This window comes from Physeter macrocephalus, chromosome 2, assembly GCF_002837175.3.
Source record: "Physeter macrocephalus isolate SW-GA chromosome 2, ASM283717v5, whole genome shotgun sequence".
NCBI lineage: Eukaryota > Metazoa > Chordata > Mammalia > Artiodactyla > Physeteridae > Physeter > Physeter macrocephalus.
In genome coordinates, this window is record NC_041215.1 from 8,900,459 (window position 1) to 8,923,133 (window position 22,675).

At 42.6% G+C, this 22,675-nt stretch overlaps 1 protein-coding gene across 4 annotated transcripts; it reads right to left on the minus strand.

The window, feature by feature from the left end:
• On the minus strand, positions 1 to 22,263 carry ZNF354A (zinc finger protein 354A). Of its 4 annotated transcripts, XM_007124409.4 has the most exons (5): positions 22,109 to 22,263; positions 20,965 to 21,052; positions 16,960 to 17,086; positions 15,931 to 16,026; positions 2 to 2,128 (listed from the first exon to the last, which is right to left on the minus strand). In XM_007124409.4, exons 2-5 carry the CDS (start codon positions 20,995 to 20,997, stop codon positions 567 to 569), a joined length of 1,818 nt encoding a protein of 605 aa, XP_007124471.2. In that variant the 5' UTR covers positions 20,998 to 21,052; positions 22,109 to 22,263; the 3' UTR covers positions 2 to 566. The 4 variants fall into 4 exon arrangements, with proteins under 4 accessions (XP_007124472.2, XP_007124473.2, XP_007124471.2 ...); XM_007124410.4 differs by lacking the exon at positions 15,931 to 16,026 and having other exon boundaries at positions 1 to 2,128; positions 22,109 to 22,218; XM_028497996.2 differs by lacking the exon at positions 22,109 to 22,263 and having other exon boundaries at positions 20,965 to 22,050.
• Between the last annotated feature and the right edge of the window lie 412 nt (positions 22,264 to 22,675).

Here is a 22,675-nt window from a genome sequence, read left to right on the forward strand (position 1 = left end):
TAGAAGAACAAAGGAAGAGAACAGACTTTTATTTCTATTTTTAAATGAAATCCATGCACAAAGTTTGACATCAAGTCAGGAAAAGGACAAACCCCAGAAAATGAGAGGTAGTTTACAATTCATTTTTATCTTTTATTTGGTCCTTTTCTCTAAAAATGTATAATTTCTTTGACCACATCTTTTATATACTATTACAATGTCGTTATTTTTAAAAAAGTAAACAGCTTACAGTTTAACAGGAAATCCAGTGCACACTTCCTCTCATCACCCAGATGTTTATAACAATTACATATGATATGCAGCATACAATGCCGTAGAGAAAACAATTATTTTACAAATGCCCAAGTCAACGTCTCCAGTCAGGAATTCTTCATTTTAGGTTATTAAAAAGTGTCTGATAGGACTGAAAAACTTCCACTTTCATTAGCTATTACATAGGTTTATCCTTGGAATTTACTGTTTGATGACTAAATCATAGAACGGCTTTTCATATCCATTAATTACATCAACTTTCATGTATTCTGATGAGCTTTGGTTTCAGAATTTCACACATGCAAACCTACTTTCTAGGGGTTCTCTTCAATATGAATTTTATAATGATTAGTAAGAGATGACCTGTGATTGAAAAGTTTCCCACATGTATTACATTCATAGGGTTTCTCTCCAGTATGAATTCTCTGATGGGCAATACGTGATGAGCTTTGTCTAAAAGTTTTCCCACATGTATTACATTTGAAGGGTTTCTCTCCTGTATGAATCCTTCGATGTTGAATAAGAGCTGAACTTTGGCCAAAAGATATCCCACATTCTTCACATCGATATGGTTTCTCTCCTGTGTGAATTCTCTGATGATTACTAAGGGATGAGTTACACCTGAATGTTTTCCCACACTCATTACATTTATACGGTCTTTCTCCAGTATGCATTCTCTGATGTTGAATGAGAGCTGAACTTTGTCTGAAGGCTTTACCACACACTTTACATTTACATGGTTTCTCTCCAGTATGAATTCTTTCATGAATAATAAGTGTTGAGTGGGAACTTAAGGCTTTACCACATTCATTACAATTATAAAACTTCTCACCAGTATGAATTATTCGGTGTCTGTTAAGTCGTGAAATAGAAGTGAAACCTTTTCCACATTCATTACATCTATAAGGTTTTTCTCCAGTGTGAATTCTTTCATGTTGAATAAGAGATGCACTCTGACTGAAGGCTCTCCCACATTCACTACATTTAAAAGGTTTCTCTCCTGTGTGAATTCTCTGATGATAACGAAGGGATGAACTAGACTTAAAGGTATTGCCACATTCATTACATAAATAGGACTTCTTTCTGGAATTCATTCTCTGACATCCAGGAAGGGATGTGTTGCAACTAGATGCCTTCCTACCTGGATTATATTTATAGGGGTTTTCTCCAGCATGGATTTTTTGATGTATAAAAAGGCCTGACCTTCTGCTGAAGGATTTACCACATTCTTTACATCTATAGGATTTCTCCACAGTGTGTGTTCTTAGGTGTTTATAAAGGGATGTACTGAGAGTGAAGGCTTTCCCACATTCTTTACATATATAGGGTTTCTCTCCAGTATGAGTTATTTGATGTTGAATAAGAGCTGAACTTTGGTTAAAGGCTTTCGAACAGTCTTTACATTTAAATAATTTCTCTCCACTATGGTTTTTCTCATGTTTACGAAGGGATGAAGTATTAATGAAGGTTTTCTCACACATACTGCATTTATAACGTTTCCCAGCTGTGTTGATTTTTTGTTGATTAAGTAAATTGGAATTCTGTTTGAAGCTGTTTCCTTGTATTTCACATTTTGGTGGGGTTTTTTCTCTGGGAACCATCTGTTGCCTAACAAGGACTGACTTTGGGCTGAAGTTTTGGCCAAATTCAGTATTTTTATGTTTTCTTTCTATAGTGAGGATTTTTTTGTGAGTGACTGAAACTATGTGAACACTTTTTTTCTTCTGCTTTTTCTCTAATCTGCCTTCACATTTGCAGGGTTTTTCTGATTTGAAGTCCCAGGGTCCATTCCTTTTGGATCTGTTCATTATCAGCTCCTGAAATGAAGAACCTTGCGTTTGAGTTGACTTTGTGGTTTTATAACTGTTCTTCCATCCTGGAAGGGAAAGAAAAAACTGGAGATGTTTCATGCGATACAGCATTTGGCTACTGAGACTAAATGCATAGACTGAATATTGATGGTATTTAAATAAGGTCTTGGGCTTCCCTGGTGGTGCAGTGGTTGAGAGTCCGCCTGCCGATGCAGGGGACGCGGTTCGTGCCCCAGTCCAGGAGGATCCCACATGCTGCGGAGTGGCTGGGCCCGTGAGCCATGGCCACTGAGCCTGTGCATCTGGAGCCTGTGCTCCGCGGTGGGAGGGGCCACAATGGTGAGAGGCCCGCATACCACAAAAAAAAAAAAAAAAGGTCTTGGTATCTGGCCAAAAATAGTAAGAAGAAAAACTTAGGAGATTTAAGCGGTACAGAGAAACAATCAACAGGAGTTGAGAACAACAGGGTGGAGAAAAGATTAAACAAACCCATTTAAAGAGGGTGAGTGTAAGAGTGATCAGAAGAATTGGCTAATGGAAAATGGAGAAGAGGGATTCAAAGGGGAGCCATAAATTGGAAAAGGCAGCCTGGGATCAGAGTCCAAAGCCCATGATAGAATCCTAAATTATCTTCATGACATTTTTCTTCTTTGTGTAATCATTCCTAATCTGGAAAGTCTTCATCCCTTTTCCCTCATGCCAAATTCCTTTGTATCCTTCAGATTCAGTTCAAAAGTTAACTCTAAGGGCTTCCCTGGTGGCGCAGTGGCTGAGAGTCCGCCTGCCAATGCAGGGGACAGGGGTTTGTGCCCCGGTCCGGGAAGATCCCACATGCCGCGGAGCGGCTAGGCCCAAGAGCCATGGCCGCTGAGCCTGCACGTCCAGAGCCTGTGCTCCGCAACGGGAGAGGCCACAACAGTGAGAGGCCCACATACCGCAAAAAAAAAAAAGTTAACTCTGAGTCCTTTCTTGACTGTGAGTTTCCATAGTGCATTCCTCTTATTATAGGCACTCACCACAGTGTTAAAAATATATCTATATATATTCTATATATGTAATTATATTGATCTATATCTAAATATTTTTCACTTTCCTTTTCTACCCTAATGTTCTCTGCAAGCAGATTAGCCTGCCCTATTAACCTACAGATCCTCCTAATGGCATCTGAATTATACATGTTTGTTTTGTTAATCTTCCTTAATAACTTATATAATTTGAACAATGTCAATCTCAATTATTTATATATTAATTTCATACACACACACACACACACACACACACACACACACACACACACAGAGGATTCAAGCACTTGTATGAGAAGTTGCCTTCCAGGACAGTACATTATACAAGCAATGGGAGGGTTTCAGAGCCAGTTCAAACAGGAAGTAATTACTGAATTAATCTACAGAGGTGCCAACAGGTAGGCATGAAGCCAAAAGTTGCAAGATAAGAAAGCAGCCTTGCTCATGCATCAAGCAGGAGACGCTATGCAAGCAGCAAAGAAAAGAGTCAAAGATCAATAAGACAGGAATAAACATAAAAAGGTAAAAAGGGTTAACATGATAAGGTGGTAAAAAACAGAATTAAATTCAATAAATTTTAAAATTGGGTAAGGACACAATTCATTGAATATTAAATTCTGTCAGGGGAATAGGTATACATGTAGTTTGGCATTTTCTCCTGGGCTAGAGTAACCATTTAAAGGGCTCCTTTGCAACTCACTGTATTTTGAGATTCCTATCTGACATTCACTTTCTCACCTGTATACAGATTCTCTCTGCCTGGTGAACATAATATATTCTGCTTTTCTCTTTTCTTCTACCAGTGTTAACTTCTCAGTTTCCTTCATAGGTAACTTTTTCTATTTCCACTTTAAAAATTGCTTTCCCTAGGGTTTGGGATTTTTTTCCCCCCACTCTACACACACTCTGTGACTAATTTTATATGCACCCATCTTTACTATTTTTTTAAGGCACTGATATTTGCCAAGCAGAGCAAGTGAGAATAACACTCATTTTAAAATACATATATAGATATGTATCAATAAATCACTCATTAAATTAGGGACATCTTTTGGAAGAGCCCATAATGTGCATTTTGTGTAATAGCTCTTTTTCACTTAGCCAATCACAAAACCTATCTGTTCTCTAATCTTTACTATTTGTTGTAACAGAAAGAGGAGTTTTTTATTTTCTGTTCAACACCTTTCAATTTCCTTGTCCATCTAAGTCTTGCTTAAGTGATCCAAATTTCAATAACATTATTTGGGCAGAAGTGTGGGAGGCAGTGGTAAAAATGGAATACTTTCCCTGTGAACATCAGTCATTGGTTCTAGGTTACTACACGAGCTGGGAAGAAGATAGCAAGATTCCAAAATTTTGGATTGTGGTTTATAAGGCAAAGTTAGAGACCCTGCCTTAGGTCTGTATGTAAAGACTGCAGTTTTACAACCAACAACTTTACTAGAGCCCTGAGCACTAGGCTCGGGTACCTAAATGGTACTGTTTCTCATGCTTTACTGTTCCACCATAGTCTCCTACTAACTAGTCTCCCCACCTCAAATCTTGCTCTCTGTCAATTCAGTCTCCACAATGTAGCCACAGTAATCTTTCTAAAATCCACATCTTACCAAGTTGCAAACTTCTGTAAGATCCTCCAACTTATCTTCAATGATTTGTATATAAGTAAGGTCCAGAGTACTTAACATGGTCAACAAGGTGTTTCATGATCTGACCTTCATTCACCTAGGTACTCATCAACCTCCCCTCGTTTCTTGCCAGGTATGCTGAACTGCATGCAGTTTCTGGAGCACTACATGTTTTTTTCTTATTTCGTTATCTTTGTATATGCTGGAGACATCCTTTCCATTCACAAATATTTATTAACTGCCTACTACGGACCAGGTAATATTCTAGGGAATGCAGAGAACGTGATGAGTAAGACAGAGTTCCAGTCTTTGAGGAGCTTATACCTTGGTTTTGTGTATGTGTATTTTGTGTGTGTGTGTGTGTGTGTGTGTGTGTGTGTGTGTGTGTATGAGGGAGGGATGGACTGACAAATAATAAGTAAACAAACAACAACCATATGGATGTGTGAAGCAAGAGCTTCCTGGGCAAAGAAAACAGCAAACACGAAAGTGTGGTGACTTCTGAGGAACAGCAAAGAGGCTGTGTGGCTAGAGTGCAGTGAGCAAAAGAGAAAATGGTAAATAACATTGGAGGAACAGGTAGAGGCAAGTCATATAAGGCCTCACAGGTCATGTAAGGACTCTGGAATTTTATTCTAAGTATGATGGGAAGTCACAAGGCAATTACATGCTCACTCAAGTTGGCTACTGGGTAGAGAACAGACTGTTGGGGCACAAGTGGAAGCAGGGAGCAGGGAAGATTAGGAGGGTCCTGTAGTCAAGTAGGTGAGAAAAGGGGTAGAGGCATATGGTGACTGCATCCTTATCACATACTAACAGAACTGGAATTGCTGGTGGACTGTATGTGGGGTGCTGAGGGGGAATAAAAGAGTTAGGGATCACTCCTAGGTTTCCAGCCTGAAAATGATGAATGCTGGCACAAGCTACTGAGAAGGAGAAGACTAGGAAAAGGGCAAGTCTCAGGGGTTATTCTGTTTCAGATATGTTGGTTATGGATGAGATGCCTTAAGAGACACTGAAGAAGATACGGAAACATTCAGTTTTATGTATTATTTTGGAGATATTTTTAGATTATTTTGGAAAAGGTTGGAGCTACAGTCAGGTGTTTAGGAGTAATCAGTAGGTAAGTTTTATTTAAAGTTGAAGAACTGGGCTCCCCTGGTGGTGCAGTGGTTAAGAATCCGCCTGCCAATGCAGGGAACATGGGTTTGAGTCCTGGTCCAGGAAGATCCCACATGCTGCGGGGCAACTAAGCCCGTGTGCCACAACTACTGAGCCTGCGCTCTGGAGCCCGTGATCCACAACTGCTGAGCCTGTGCACCTGGAGCCCGTGCTCCACAACAAGGGAAGCCACTACAATGAGAAGCCCGCGCACCGCAACGAAGAACCCCCGCTTGCCGCAACTAGAGAAAGCCCGCACGCAGCAACGAAGACCCAACGCTGCCAAAAAAAAAAAAAAAAAAAAAAAAAGCTTAAGAACTGAAAAAATCACTTAGGCACAGTAATACTAGAGGGCAAGAAAAGGAAGAAAAGCAGAAGAGTATGGTGGTCCAGAAGCCAAAGGAAGAAAGTACTCCAGGGAGGAGGCAATGATCAACTTTGTTAAACAATTTAAGAATTAAAAACTTAACCCTGATTGTGCCAAGATGGAGACTGTCTGGGATTTAATAACTGCTTTTCATGGAATAGTAAGGAAGAAAGCCCCACTGGAGTGCACAGAAGAAACAATGGGAGGTGAGAACATGGAGACATCACGTATAGAAATGCTTTTGAAAAGTTTTGTTTAAAGGAGAATAGAGAAACAGGACATGGGGAGTTTTTATTTTTTAATGGAAGTAACTATAGCTACAAGGGTCCATACCAATACTGGGAAACTCACCTCAACTCTACTTCAAGTGCCAATGCCTTAGTCCAGAATGGGACTAATAACTTAAAACAGTCATGTTTCCCAATGAAGGGGACATGAGTCCTGGATTATGGACATCCTAACTGTTCTTTATGGTCTGCTTAAAGTTTTCTGTAGGTCTAAGATATGTCTCCTGAAGTGCAGTTCAACTTTTGCTCTCTCCCAGAATCAAGCCTGGGCCTGAGCTAACTCATAAACAAGGTTATGACTTAGGTCAGAAGTTTAGAGACCAGGTGATGTTGCCAATGACCACCACCCTGACTAGTTCCTGTCATTAGGTCTAGATTCCCCTCCCTTGGTGCTTATGAAACTCTGTGAGTCGCTCTTCAACCTTCTCTCCCCATATGATTTCATCCACTCCCACACCTGACCCTCAAAACACTTTACAGAGGTATTCCCAGCTGCCTGCTAGACTCTTCATTTGAGTATTTTTCTTCAAATTCAGCTTGTCCAAATCCGAATCCAGTGCATTCCTTTCAAACTTTTTTGTGTTTCCGAGTTCTGAATTATATCATAACTTCTTCAGCTCCTTTGCCATGAATTCTTAGTTTCATCTCAGAATCTTCTCTCCCCTGAATTCCAAGTCTAGTCAGTCATCAAATTCCCTTGAATCTCTTCACTAAGATGTCTCTAACAACCATAATTAATACATCCAAGTTCAGGATCTCCTTACTCAATAGTGACTATTGCTATTGACCTTCAGTTTGATCCTTTGACCCGTTTCTCACCTTTCTAGTATTACTTCCCACCGAATTTAACCTTCTTACTATATAGAACTCCTCTTATTATTTAAAAAAGCATTGATTGCTCCTTATTTAATTCATTCATCAAATACTTAAAAAGCACCTAAAATATGTCAGGCTCTATCCTAGTCATGTGATCCACAAGACATTCCAGATCTGGTAATGAAAAGAAACAGTTAACTTCTTTAAGGAGCTCCCAGTTTGGCATTAGAGACAAAAAAGGAGAAGTGTGATAATTTATACAACAAAAACACAAGACAGAAATGGATGAAAATGTGAGCTTACAACAACATCCAAACTACCCTCAGATAGTAGCAAGTGCAAGCTGGGAAGGCGTACAAGTGGTGGCCAGAATTTGGGGGAAGAAATGTCTAAAATGGGATTTTAAAGGATTAGCCATAGATTAGATGGAGGGATAGTGTGAGGGCTTAAGGCAGCATCAAAATCTCTGAACCCAAGCCAACTTTCCAGACCTATATCCTTCCCACCTTATCCTACAGGTGGTCAGATTCAAAATTATTCCTATAAAAATGTCACATGCATTTGCAGTCTCATAAGGTTTTCTAGAGTCAGAGAATTGAGGGAGCTATATGCTGAGAATTACACACAACACCACGATGGGGGCAGAACTACACATCTGTAAATGTATTCCAAAATGCCTGTGTTGGTGAAAAAGAGAAATGCTGTTTTAGAAATTCTGTTGTTGGTAATTCTGATTTTTAAAGCTTTTTATTATGGAAAATGTTCTGCATGTACTAAAGTAGAGTGAATTATACAATGAATTGCCAAGCCAGCATCAACAATCACTAATGCTGTTTCATCTATTACTTTATTATGGGTTGAACTGCATCACCCAAAAAAGATACGTTGAAGTCCTAATTTCCAATAACTCAGAATATGACCTTATTTGGTAACAGTAACTTTTCAGATTCAATCAAGTTGAGATGAGGTGATTAGGGTAGGTCCTAATATGACTGGTGTCTTTATAAAAGGGAAATTTGGATACAGGCAAGCACAGAAAGACCATGTCAAGATACCCCAGGGGAATACCAAGTGACAAGAGAAGCAGAGACTGGAGTGATGCAGCTGCAAGCCAAGGAACAAGGACCACTGGCCACCTCCAGAAGGTAGGGAGAGACAAGGAAGGATTCTACCTGGAGTTTCAGAGGGAGCATGGTCCCGTAAAACTGTGAGACAATAAATTTCTGTTGTTTAAAGCCACACAGTTTGTGGCACTTTGTTGAAGCAGGCTGAGAAAATTAATACAACTCCCTTACGTCTCTTTCATTAGCATATGCTAAAGTACGCTAATTCCATATTATATCATTTCATCAATAATATTTCAGAACACATTTCTCAAAGATAAGAACTCTATTTGTAAACATAACCACATATTTTTATTATACCCACCAAAATCAACATTATTGTTTGAAGTTATTTTTTCTTGTAAGGTATTAATTACATGTTCTTCACCCAATTCCAATGTGGTGGTGGTGGGGCGGTTTCCACATCAATAATAAGCAATTCTTGGATACCAACTGGGTGTCCTACAATTTAGCTCAACTCTGATATTATCTACCTGGAGATAGCATCATATCCCACAGGTTAAGGGTTCAGTCCTACAAGACTGCCCCCTGCCTCTCTCAGATACCAGTCACAAGCCCAGGTTATCATCTGTACTTCTGACCAACTGGCTATAAATCAGATGTTCCCACGACCCCCTTCTTAGGTTTGGTTAATTTTCTACAGTGGCTCATGGAACTCAGAGAAACATTTTGCTTACTAGATCACCAGTTAATTATAGGAGGATATAACTTGGGAACAGCCAGATGGAAGAGATGCACAGGGCAATGTATGGGGAAAGGGCATGGAATTTCTAAGCCCTCTCTAAGTACACCACTCTCCCCAGATCTCCACATATTCACCAACCCAGAAGCTTTCTGAATCTGTCCTTTTGGGTTTTTATGGAGGCTTCATTATACAGGCATGATTGATTAAATCATTGGCCACTGGCAACTAATTCAACCTCCAGTGCCCCTCCCCTCCCTGGAGGTCAAGGGGTGGTACTAAGTTTCAACCCTCTAATCACATGATTGGTCCTGGCAACCAGGCCCCATCCTAAGGTAGGGTCCAAAAGAAACCTCATTAACATAACAAAGACACCTTTGTGGCTCTCATCACCTAGGAATTCCCAGGGTTTTAGGAGCTCTGTACCAAATATATATTTCTTATTATAAATCATAATATTTATATAAATCACTAAGGATCTTTATTCAAGCTGCTGTGATTTAAAAGCATTTGAGATAATTTTTCTCTATATGACTAAGCCAGCAACCTGAAACACAGTTAGGGTTATTTGTTTTATTTTGCTTTCAATATTTATGGAACACTTTTTCATTTTTATTTAATCTTGTTTTATAATTTATAAAACTTTTTATGGTTCCAAAGTCAACATTATAAAAACAAGGTACCTTAAAAAAATTCTACATTCTATCCTTGTTCTCTCAATCCTTTTTCTTTTTCTTCCTTCACCTTATAGGTAACCACTTTTATAGATCTGCTTTTATCTTTTTTTTTTTTGGCTTCTCTATTTTTTTTTTAATATAAGCAAATATACACTTTTTCTTTTTTTGGTATCTCCTCCTTTCTTTGATAAAAGTCCTACTCTCACTGTTCTGTTCTGCACTTTCCCCTACTTAGTAATATTATCACCCCACAGTGGAATTTACAGAGTTCTTCCTCATTCCTTTTTACAGTGAGAATTCCACTGTGAGAATGTCCCTCAGCTTATTCAACCAGATTCCTTTGATGGACAGTTGGATTAACTCTAACTGTAATACACCAGGACATCATATGGGTACACGATAAAGGTACAGCTTTAAACCAATATCCATATTGCTAATTAGAAATCATAGCATTTATAAAATTCTAGCCCAAACTGGACCCACTGGGCTAACATTATCCAAAGCCACATACAACCAATATTACCTCTTCTGCCAGCCAAGAAGAGAGCCAGCCGAAGGCCGTAGAACTACTCCTTAGAATGAGGAAGCTCTTTATGTACTGACATGGAAAGAGTTTCAATATACATCAAGTGAAAGGGGCAGAATAATGTGTGCTGTATATTATAATTTGAGTGGACAAAGGAAAAAAAAGAAATATTTGTTTATATTTGCATAGAAGAGCTCTCCAGCTACTGCCTCCTTGTCACATCTCACCTTGTCGTATCCCACACGTATTCATCTCCTCCTGCTCACTCACCCCTCATGGGCTCCATTCTGGCTTCTGTCCTTACCATTACTCACTCTAAGGCAACCATGACCTTCATGTGACAAAGGCAAGATGCTCTCTTCAGTCCCCACCTAACTTAACTCTCAGCAGCATCTGATAGTGACCCCTCATTTTCCTTCAGATGCTCACTACCTAAGCTACAGTGACCCTGAACTTGCCTCCAAATTCTTCTCATGTTCCACCAGCTTCAATCTCCTTTGCGGCTTTTCAATCTCCTTTGTGCGCTCATTTTCCTCTACCTGATCTTTAATCCTTGGAATTCCATAGGGTTGAGTCCTAGGCCCCTGATTCTTTTCACTCTGTACCCTTTCCACAGGCCAGCTTCATCTATAAACATACTCTAGGCAAGACTTCTCTACTCTCCATACCTAATTATACAACACCCCACTCAAAACAGCAACTTACATGTCTCAAAGACAGCTCAACTGAATTTATGATTATTTCCTCCCCCCAACCTGTATAACCTTTTTGTCTCTGTAATTGGCACCAGTTCTGAATCAAAACTTTAAAAGGCATCCTTCACACCTCTCCCTCTGCTAATCAATTACCAAGACTTGTTTATTCTGCCATCTAAATATGTCTCAAGTTCATCTACTTTTCCCTACCTCTACTGATACCATCCTTTATGAGACTTGACTTCAATGACACTAGACTCCTGAGTTTCCTTCTATAGTACACCTTACCCTTGTCTTCCCTACAGGTTCATTTCTCTCTGCCTAGCCATGAAATGCCAGAGTTCCTCAAGATTGAGTCCTAGGTTCTTTCTTGCTCTTGCTGTACTTTGAATCCACTCCACAGGCTAACTCAAACTCAACCACTGTTTCAATTATCTTTAGTGACAGGGTCTCCCAAATTTACATTTAATGCCCAGGGTATATTATGAGGGGTGGAACTCCAAATCAAACAGGCTATTTGACATCTCCACTTGAAAAACTGGGTCAACCAAAGACAACTTAATTTAATTCATCCAAAACCATATTTATACCATCCCCCAAATCTGATCTCCTAGCACCACTATCTCAGTGAATGATATCACTGTCCATCCCAGAACAAGCCACAAACCAAGCATGCATCCTTGACAACTCCATCTCCTCTATCTGCCATATCTAAACCATCTCCAAGTCCTGTTGCTTTTATCTGCCAAATATCTCTGAAACTGGTTCCCTTTTTTCTGTCTCCATCACCACTACCTAACCAAGTGATTCATACATTCACTAACTGGAAGCTGACTCTGACCAGGCAATATTTTAGGTACTGGGGACATGGGAACAAATGAAACAGACAACCCAGTATGAGGGAATTTACAATCCAGAGGAAGAGCTGATAATAAATAAATATGTACTATTTTGCAGTAATAAGTACTCTGAGAGAAAATGAAGCATGGTGAGGGGATAAAGAATGTGGAGGACAAAGGACAAAGGATGAGCTGTGACTAACTGACAAAGTGCCATCTGAGCAGAAACCTGTAGAGTGTGAGGAAGTGAGTCAAGTGGGCTCCTGGCCATCAGGAAGAAGAATGGTCCAGGAGAGGAAAAAGCAAATGCAGAGGCCCTGAGGTGGGAGCCTGCTTGGCCTTCCTGATGAACTACAAGGAGGCCAGGGTGGTGAGAGTTCTCCAATGAAGGGCAGAGAGGAAGGAGGTGAAGGCGAAGAGGTAGCTGGGGCCAGACCACAAAGGCCTCTGAGGGCCAGGCTGGGGGCTTTGGATTGTGTTCTATGTGATAGAAGCCACTAGAGGTTTTGAGCATGGGAGTGAGATGACCTGATCTACCTTTTAAATAGACCATTCTGGTAGCTACAAGGACAGAAGATGTTGGTGGCAGGAGAGGAGCACAGGGGATGAACAAGACTAAATCAAACATAGTAAACAGGGCTACAGAGCATTTGGGCTCAACTTTCACCTTGTAAGAAATTCACTCTTTAAAATCACTGCATGTTATTTCATTAGGCTGCCGCTATAACCCCTACAGCACCTTTCTGCAAATTAGAAAAAGACCCCTACTCTCTGTGCAGATGCAGCCCCAGTAAATCTCGGTGAGTGGAAGGCAGCCCACAAGCAACCCCTCAGCTGACCACCCTTCCAGGTTCAGTCTGCCCTGAATTCTTGCATAAATATAACAAAGGAAGAGAAAAAGACAAAGAAAGAAAAACACCTTTTCATTGGAGGTAACTGTTTACCTAGATCATCCCTGGATTTTTAAATTTTTGAAAAAAAGAATATTTTCATGTTAAGTGTAAACCAAACTCATGAGACATTCAAGTTGATTTAATCACATTATTCTTCATATATATATATATATATATATCTTATACCCATAATATTCCAGAATAGTGATTAGACTTTGGATTCATTTCTTAAGTAAGAGACTCAGATGAGACATGTACCCTTTGAGCCATTTCCTCCCATCTCTCAAAATGAAACATACAGATCCAGGGATGACAGTTTGTTTTCCCTTTTTGTCTTGTTTTTTCTATTTGTGAGTAGTTTTGAAGTGAAATTTATATTTTAAAAACACACTTGGAGGCAATTAGAGGTTCTAGGAGTCCTACCCTGGAAGCATAAACTTTTCCGTCACCGGCTGTTCAAAGGGTCGGTTTTTGGTTCTGGTCTAGAGTTAATGATCAAGGTACTTCCAAGAACATCCAGGTGCTTCACCTGCGCTCACAGGGAAGCGAGCTCCCCTTGGAAGGGAAACTGTTTCAAGGGCACTTTAGTCCAGGCAGATGGGAGACTCACCAGGGGTGCAGGAGAGACACAACCACACGCCAGCACTCCCAGGACGCCCCATCTGACTGTCACCTTTGACCAAAGAGAGGAGGTTCATCCCATCAAGAGAAATTCACACACCGGTTGGCTCTGATGTCCTTACTTCCTCCAGACACCCACGTAAGAGTCTTCCTTCAGGGACAGCTTCCCAAACCTGAGAAGGACTTGACATCACCACTAGGTGTCTTCAGGGTCTCTCTAGACAGCTTCGACTGCAGTCATACTTTCTACTCAGTTTAATCTAACTAACACATCACTCAGGAAGGGGGACTCCTCATGGGTCAAAGGCTCCCGAGGTGAATGGAAAGGGAACAATTCTTCTGTCTCTTCCTTTGATCTTCCACTCTATACTCAGTCCACATCTGACGCCCCTCCTAAACTCTCCGCTGGTTCCCTGCTGCCTGCGTTCTCTGTTTACTTTGTGGTGGTCTCCAGCAGTTCCCGCAAAATTAGAATATTTCTCCCAAGTGACAGTTAAAAGATATAAGGAGAGATAAGTGTGGTTCCCACCTCAAAAGATCTCACCTTACACAGGGAAGAATGAGCTCTACTAAAGGTGTGGGAGCTTTAGGGATTGAGACAGCCTGTCCCACAGCCCTTCTGCTGGGGCCACATTGTGAGGGGTCATCACTGACTCATCTGGACCTGACAGCAACCTCAGACAAGTCCTACCACGTCTATGCCAGGTGGCTCCATATTAGTTTGCAGGCTGATCCTTGCAGAATATAAATACGGGCCCATGGCCAGGGTACTTCAACTCCTCAGAGGCTGTGCCTGGCTCTCAGGTCCCTGGCCCCCCTCTCCCCGCTCCCGTCTCCACATGCCGGCTTCCTTTGTCTGGACTCTCGGACATGCTCTTCCTGTGCCTGAACGCTTCTCACAACGTGTGATCCGGCCCTTCCTCGGGAAGCCTTGCCCACAGCACCCTCCTGTTCCACATTCTCACAGCACCTGCGGCTCTTCCCCAGAGGTCCTCACCAGAGTCTGTCATTCCACAGCCCTGTGTGCGCTTAGCCTTCCCCTCCACTGAGCTCCGCCAGGGCAGGACCTGCATCCTTCTGTCCAAGGTTGCACTGCTGTTTATCACGGGACAGGAAAGCAGTGAGTGAGGGTTAGAACTTGGCTCCCCCAGAGCTCTGGCCTCCCCAATTCAACAGCTCTCAGTCCTCAACTTCCATGACAGCCGAATCTGCCATTTTTCTCCTCTGGTGACTTCTTCTCAGGCTCAGCCACAGATTCCTTCTTCTTAACCCACCTCATAAACACTGACGTTTCCTGGGACTCTGTCCTCTCCTCTGTTCCCTCATCTTCTCAGCTCAAGGCTTCAAATGCCACCGCTGCACTGATGGCTCCCTGACCTCCCTGTTGAGCTCTGACTCTGTTTACCTCTACAGCTGTCCACTGGTGACTTCTACCCATATTTTACTAACATTTCAAATGAAACCCATCCCATACCGAACCTGTCCTATACCCTCAATGAAGGGACTCCTCCTCTTTCCTGAACTCACTGCACATGCCTTCCTCCAGGTAATGTCTTGCCTACATTATGCAATAATCTCCAGAAGGTTCCCACCTCTAGTTTTTCCTCACTTCAAATCTAACACCAACAGTGTTTCCAAAGTGACCATTCTTATTTAATTGAAATTGCGTAATAAGGACTTCATGAATATATTCTCTGTGAAAATTTTAATAACATTGCATGTAACTGAAGTCCCCTTTCATCAATGCCCATTCTCAATCCCAATCCAAATGTAACTAGTTACCAGCTTAGGTGTCCCCTGACCTTTCTCTCGGCACTTACACGCATATTATGCATATAGACAAACACCCACGTAATTTTCTTTACACATAAATGGCGACATGACATGATCATGGACCGTAACTTGCTTTAGTCCTTCACATAGCTTGGAGCTCCGCCCACACCAGTGCTGCTGCTTTCTGACTGTGGTGCTGTGTGCCAGTGTAGGGACCCACCTCAGCTTCTTTAGCCTTTACCGAAGGACGTTTAAAGTATCTCAGACTCAGACTATTTTTTCTAAAATATCAACAACCATACAACTCTTCTGCTTGAAACTCTTGAATTATTTCCAGTCATCCATGGACACTTCCCATCCCTAAGAACTGTACCAAAGCACTTCATAGTGTGGCCCCCACCTAGCTTTCTAATCTCATTTCCTTCCTCATCTCTTTCTTTTCCCATATACCCTGAGCTTCAGTCTGAATGAATTATCTGCAGTTCCTTAAATGCACTAAGTTTGCTGAATGAATGCATGACAATGTAGCCCTCCTCTGAAACAACAGGAAATAACAAGAAAAAAGATCCTGAGAGAGTCACCTGTGCAGTAATTATCAGAGAAGAAGAGGAAGCTTGTGACTCGGGGCCTTAGCGTCCCTTCTCCACAACTTCTTGAGGACTGAGAACCTGCAGAAATTTCCCTGACCAACATCTCCGAGTTGCATATGCACTCATTTACCAGACTGCTGCCTGCAGAGATTCCCCACCCACTCACCTAGAGAGGAGCCTCCAGGGCTTTCTTTCTCTACCTTCCAGGGATCTTCTCCTTGCTGCAACAGGGAGATCACCTCGGGTTTGGAAAATGGGAGTCCTGCTCATAGACCAAAAAGAAGAAAAAAAAAGAAAAAGAAAAAAAAGACTTGATTTTGCCTTGACGCAAAGAGTATCTGAGATCTGAGTGGAAAACTCAAAAGATGATACAGAGAACTTCTGTGGGATGCTCAAGTTGTGCCCCCACAATGTGAGGAGTGTGTTAGGGTAAAGGCAAGGGGCAATGTAACATTTAGTTGTATGTTAGTGAAGTATGATAAACATGCAGCCTTGATTAACAGGGTGCTAATAGCTTTCTATACAAGAGGAAATATGTATACACTGTTAAATGTATGTTAAATGTACAGATTAAATTAATATTTGTAACAGGTATCTGTGGAAAGGATTATGTACCAAGTAGCTTGTTTAAAATGAGAAAACACTATCTGACTCCCTTTGAAAGAAGGCAGCAGTCAGCAAACTATGCGTCATAGGCCAAATCTAGGCCACTGTCTGTTTATGCACGGCCCTTGAGCAAAGAATGGTTGCAAAAAACAGAAAAGGAATATGTTACAGAGACTATATGTGGCCCACAAAGCTGAAAATATTTACTCCCTGGCCCTTTACAGAAAAAGTTTGCTGACCCCTGTAAAAGAGAATTGAAAAAAGCCAGTGTTGGGTCAAAGAAGAAGGTTGAGTGATGCTCTCTGTTAAGAGATGAGCAAACACATCACAGTTCAATCATAGTGGGAAAATGTTGCCTGCAGTGAGGGAATTTCTAATGTGCAGCTCTGTAGATTGTCCCATCCATGGGGCAATTCCATACCTACGAGGGAGAAAAAGGTTTTCAGGTTTATTTATGGAGATCCAGTTTGTACAGTGCTAAGGCAAAACTCAGCTAAAGTTTTTAATGACCCAGGGCTTTTATCCAGGAAATCAGATGCTGAGGTATCCCAATTTCTGAATTCTGTATCTACAGGGGAATTTTCCTTACCCAATGAGACAAGGTTACTATAGTTCTCCAGCATCACATCTTGGTACAAGTTTCTCTGAGAAGGAGCCAGCTTTCTCCACTCATCCCGCGTAAAGAGAACAGCCACGTCTTCGAACGTCACTGACACCTGTAGAGACAAGCATCCCAGCTCACCCAGGACCACCCATCACACAGGGTGAAAAAGACGGCAGTGGGGAGTAAATGGGCTACCATGAAATGCTTCTATATTATTCTAGGTTCTGAAGGTTCCAGGTCATTTGTTTAATGAACAATTGACCAATGACAAATATATATTGAGTAGCATGAAGTATGAACCAGGCCCCGAGTTAACTGATACAAAAGATGTGTGGAGGTATTAAGGCCATTAGTGTGAGTGTTAATTAGAATAATCTTCCTGTTGGCAATTTGATAACATACATTACAAGCTTGAAAATGTGCATACTCTTTAATTCTCCAATTACTATATTTGTTTGATAATGAACAGTGAACAAAAATGCACATGCAAGGACATTTATCATGGTGTTAGTAACAGCAAAGAAATGGAAACAACCTACATAATCACCGAGGGAGAATAGTTTAAATAACTTAAGGCACTCTGTGCTCCCTAAAGCTTGAGGACAGTAATAATGGAAATTAAAATAGCTATAATTTATTGAATGCTTTTTACAGGCTAAGTACTATTCTTAGAGCTTTATATTAACCTTTAGTGTATATCTTTATTTTATCTTCACAACAACCCTATGAAGAAGGTACTATTATTGTGTCCATTTTACACAAGAGAAAACACAGAGAAATTTATCCAAGTCACACAGCTGGTATGAAGGAAAAACTCACTCCTCCTGCATGCCTCCTCTACTCTTAATACAACACTACTTCACTTCTGACACCAGATGTGGGGGTTTTTCCACACACCAAGCAATTGTGGGACACCAGCTGGGTGTCCTACAATTAAACTCAATTCTGACACCTGAAGATAGTGTCAGATTCCCACAAGACTGGCCCCCTTTCAATGTCAATCACAAGTCCAGGTTGTTACCTGTGCTGCTGACTGACTGGCTATAAATTGGAGGTTTCTACAACTCTCTCCTCAGGTTTGATTAATTTGCCAGAGTGGCTCACAGAACTCAGGAAAACATTTACTTACTGGATTACTGGTTTATTATAAAAGAAGATATAGAAACTGGCAGATGAAAGAGAGGCACAGGGAAGGGGTGCACAGCTTCCATGCTCTCAAGGGATTCACCATTCTCCCCGACTCTCTACATGTTCACCAACCTGGAAGAACTCTGAACCCTTCTGGGTTTTTATGGAGGTTCATTACATAGGCATGACTGATTAAATCACTGACCATTGGCGACTGATTCAACTTTCATCTCCTAGCGTGGCGACGGATAAGAGGGGGTATCGGGGGGCAGGACTGAAAATTCCAACACTTTAATCAAGGTTGGTTTCCCTGGCAATTAGCCCGCATCCTTAGGTGGGGTACTAAAGTCACCTCATTAACATAAACTCTGGTGTGGATACAAAACACACCCATTTTGCCTTCATTGTTCTGAAGTAATTTCAGGGATAAAAATCATATATTACTAACCACTTAGAAAATCACAAGGGTTTTGGAAGTTATGTGCCAGGAACAGGGACAAAGACCAAATATATATTTCATATTATAAATCACAATATCACAGCTGGTCAGTGGTAGAGGTAGAATTCCAATCCAAGGAACTGCCTCTCAACACCTATCTCATAGGGTTAAGAAATAAATGATAATCCATACAATGGAGATAAAGAGTAGTGATGGTAGCACAACACTGTGAATGTACTTAATGCCAATATACTCAAAAATGGTTAAAGTGGTAAATTTAATCTTATGTATATTTTATCAAAATAAAAAGTTAAAATGATAAAAAATTACATACATACATATGTACACATGCACATAAATAAATAATAAATAAATAAAGGTGCATAGAAAATTATTCTGAGGGCTGCATACCAAAAGTATGACCATGATTATCTCAAGATGTTAGCGTAAGAGTGATTTTACTTTCTTTTTTATCCTCTGAAATTTTTACCATTAACATGCAGTGCATGTATAATAAGATAATTCATTGGCACACGGCGGGGAATACAAGAAATGATCTTTGCCCTCAAAAGAATTTACAATCCAACTGGCAGACAAGGAAAACGCATGAAACAATATGAACAAGAAAAGAGTTGCTGGACAGGACCATATACCATTTCCTAGCTCAATCCTCATTTTAGAGATGAGAAACACAAGGTCTAGGGCAGTTAAGATACCAGGTCACATGCTTTATCAATGGCAGAAACAAGACGATAATTGAAGTTTTCTTTTAACCCAGCACTTGGTGGGTATATTATCTCTCTGGTCTTAAACGTCCTGTCACTGAGTTTTACACACAAGTCCACAAAGAACTGATGTATCGGCAGCAGGTGAGGTTAGGGAGAAATGTCACATAGGACTCACAAGCAGGGATGGAGAAGATTCTGGGTAAGAGAGCAGCCTGGCTCTGTTGGAATGGAATGGGAAAGGCTTAGAAAAAAGTAGCCCAAATATGCAGAGGCAGGTCCTATCCACAGTCTCAGAAGATCAATCACTACCACATTTCATGGGTCCAAAAGATACACAACATCACATTGCAGAGAACTCTGGTAATTTGCGGGCCAGGCCTGCCCTGTGTTCTGAAAGATGTACCAGAGGAAAGGATGGATGATAACTAACATGAACTTAGAGGCCAGACATACCTGGGTTTCATTTCAGGTTACCTGACTTCGTTGAGCCTCAGTTTCAAGTGTAAAATGAGAGTAATAACTTCTGCTTCGCTATGAGGGTGAGAACAAAGGTAAAGGCCTCAGGATATTCCCCAGCAACGTTAACTATTATTGTTAGATGAGGATGAGTAAAGGAAGGACACTGTACAGTCATTTCTATCTACCAACAGTAGATAGACATCATGAACTAGAATAATATCGTTTAGCTACGACAACCACCACATATTGAACATCTACTATGTGCCTGGCCCTGATCCAAACGCTTTCCATGCACTAACTCCCAGGATCCTCTCATCTACCCTATGAGGTATGCCCGGTTGTTGTATTCATTTTACAGGTGAAGAAACTGAGGCACAGAGAGGGAAGAAACTGAGGCACAGAGAGGTGGAGTTATTTGCCCAAGACCCATTAACAGCAACAGAGGAGATGGGCACAAACCTGGCCACCTGGCTCAAAAGCCCCACTGAGTAATCACCGTATACACTGCCTCTCCACTACCAATATCCCATGAAACTCTCACTGCTGTTTCCTGAGGAGTCTTCTCTCTGCTCTTGGAGTCAAGAGACCTCTCCATCTATGTCCCCACCAACATGGCTATCCTTTGTTCACACAGTGGTTCACCTGGATGAGGTCCCACCCTCATTCTCACAACATAAAGATGAAAATGGCAGGTCAATATCAGTTTTCAAGAGAGTGACAGAAGCAAGGCACATGATCCAGAAAGTTAAGATGGAGAAAAAACTAAAAACTATGGACTGGGAAAAGCCTGGCGAAGGTATCATGAGGATTTCTCAGGGGCGGAAAGAAAAAGAGAAGCATTCTGGCCAAGGGTAGGGAGGGGGACATGAGTGAGCAAAGGAGGCAGGCCAGAAAGGAACTCTGCAAGTGCCCATGTTTGTTTGTTCTGACCCCAAGTGGTATAAGACATGTGGCATCTTACCTATCAATTCAGTAAGCATACAGTGAATTGAGATTAATGAATAAAAGAGTGTCTATTAGAAAAAAAAAAGAGAAACACAGGCCATGGATTGGGGGGTTGGAGGCAAGGATTCCCTACGCAATCCACCATCCACCAGGGTGGACCAACTCTTCAAAGGGAGAAGACATGGGCTCCAAACCCTGGCGAAGACTGTACTGGGGAGAAAATTTCAGTTTAAGGGTAAAAAATCAAAAAAAGCCATCTGTCTCTAAGACCTGAGATGGTAATGCACTCACCTGAGACCTTGCTTCCCTCTGTTCAGTAGCCATGTCCTCTTTCTGGGCAGTTTCCCCTTAGGATGGGAGAAGTCTCCAGAAGCCAGATCTGAGAGAAGAAAAAGGGAGCCAGGAGGAAGCCCCTTCTGCTTTCCACCCCTCGGAATCAGCAGCTCTGAAACCTTTATACCACTTGAGAATGATGCCAAGTGCCCTCAGAGAAGGAAGTCAGAAGGAACGAGGGGTAGACAGGACCAGAGAGAAGGGCTGGGTCATCCTGGTCCAGGCCCAGCTCTTTCCCTGGCTCAGAGGAAAAGGTCCTAGGACTCTATCAGCAGTAGCAGCAACTCCCTGAGCCTCACCGCGTGCCAGGCACTACCTATCAATACATCATCGAGTCCCACAGCACAGCTGGCACTGTCAGCACCCCATTTTATAGATCAGGAAACTGAGGGCAGAGTGGGAGCAACTTGCCCCAGTCCACACAGCCAGGGAGGGTGGCACCAGAATTCCAAGCACCGCGGGCTCCAGAGCACCTGCTCTAACCTCCCTGCGTGCATGTGACAAGTTTTCTCCACCTCAAGCGTTCCCACCCAATTCCTCCCCCTCCTGTCAAGGAAACAATTTCCAGATTTCTAGAGAAAGCTGCTTCGGAAAGGGAAAACATCAGCTCTCCTATGGCGGGGAGGGGGATGCTGTCTTGAGGAAAGGTGACAGAAAACCAAAGACCTGAGTCCAGTCCTGGCTCTGCCACTGGGGGAAGCCGGCGACTCACTTCTCGCGCAAAACAAGCCTGTCACTCGGGAGTGCAGGGGTGATGGTAAGGGGAGGAAATAATTTTCTCACGTTCACTGCCTGCCCGAAACAAATTCAAATGCCGGCAGGCGCTGGGCAGGTAGCGCGCTGGGAACTGGTCGGGAAGAAGCAGGAGGGTGGCTGGGTCCAGCCAATGGGGACCAAGTGCCCGACCTGTCTCGTTCAGGGGCACGTCAGTGGGACGGCTGGGGGCGGCAGGCGGACAGACCCAGGGGTGCCCGGCTCTCGGCCCGCCGGCGCCCACAAAGGCCCGGATCGCGTCTCTTGGGCCTGTGCCCCATGCCCCGGCGACGCATCCTCCCGAAGCTCGATCCTCCCTCCCGCATCCTGCCTACCCCCCGCCGCTCACCTCGCCCAGGCCTCAGGGGTTCCGCGGGCCGCAGGCTGGAGGCTCCGGAACTGCCACGGCCGGACGGCAGCTTCCGCTAGGGACTCCCCGCGGTGCCGCCTGGGCGGAGCTCTGGCGGGTAATCACTTCACGCCAGCGGCAAACGCCCGACGCCCGGCGTAGGTCTGGGAGGGGCGGGGCAGGGACAGTCGCGAGCCCCTCTGGGAAATGTAGTCCACGCGAGAACAAAAGATTCTGGGAAATGTAGTTCTTCGAACTTGTCTGCGAGGAGAGCCCTGGCTGAGCCTATCACTTGTCCAGACCCCACTCTGGGTTCGTGGTCGCGCTCCCTGGGCTGCTGGCTCCTGGGTTCCCGGTTCTTCCAGGAGGAAACAGAGGTTCTTACAGGGCAGTGACTTGTAGCTCTGCATCTGCATAAATGATAGCAAGGCAAGTAGACAACCGCCAAGAACAAACCTATTTCCCCTTAAGTCTTTCAACAAGAGTGTATGGAGGACTTCCCTGGTGCCGCAGTGGTTGAGAATCTGTCTGCCAATGCAGGGGACACGGGTTCGAGTCCTGGTCCCA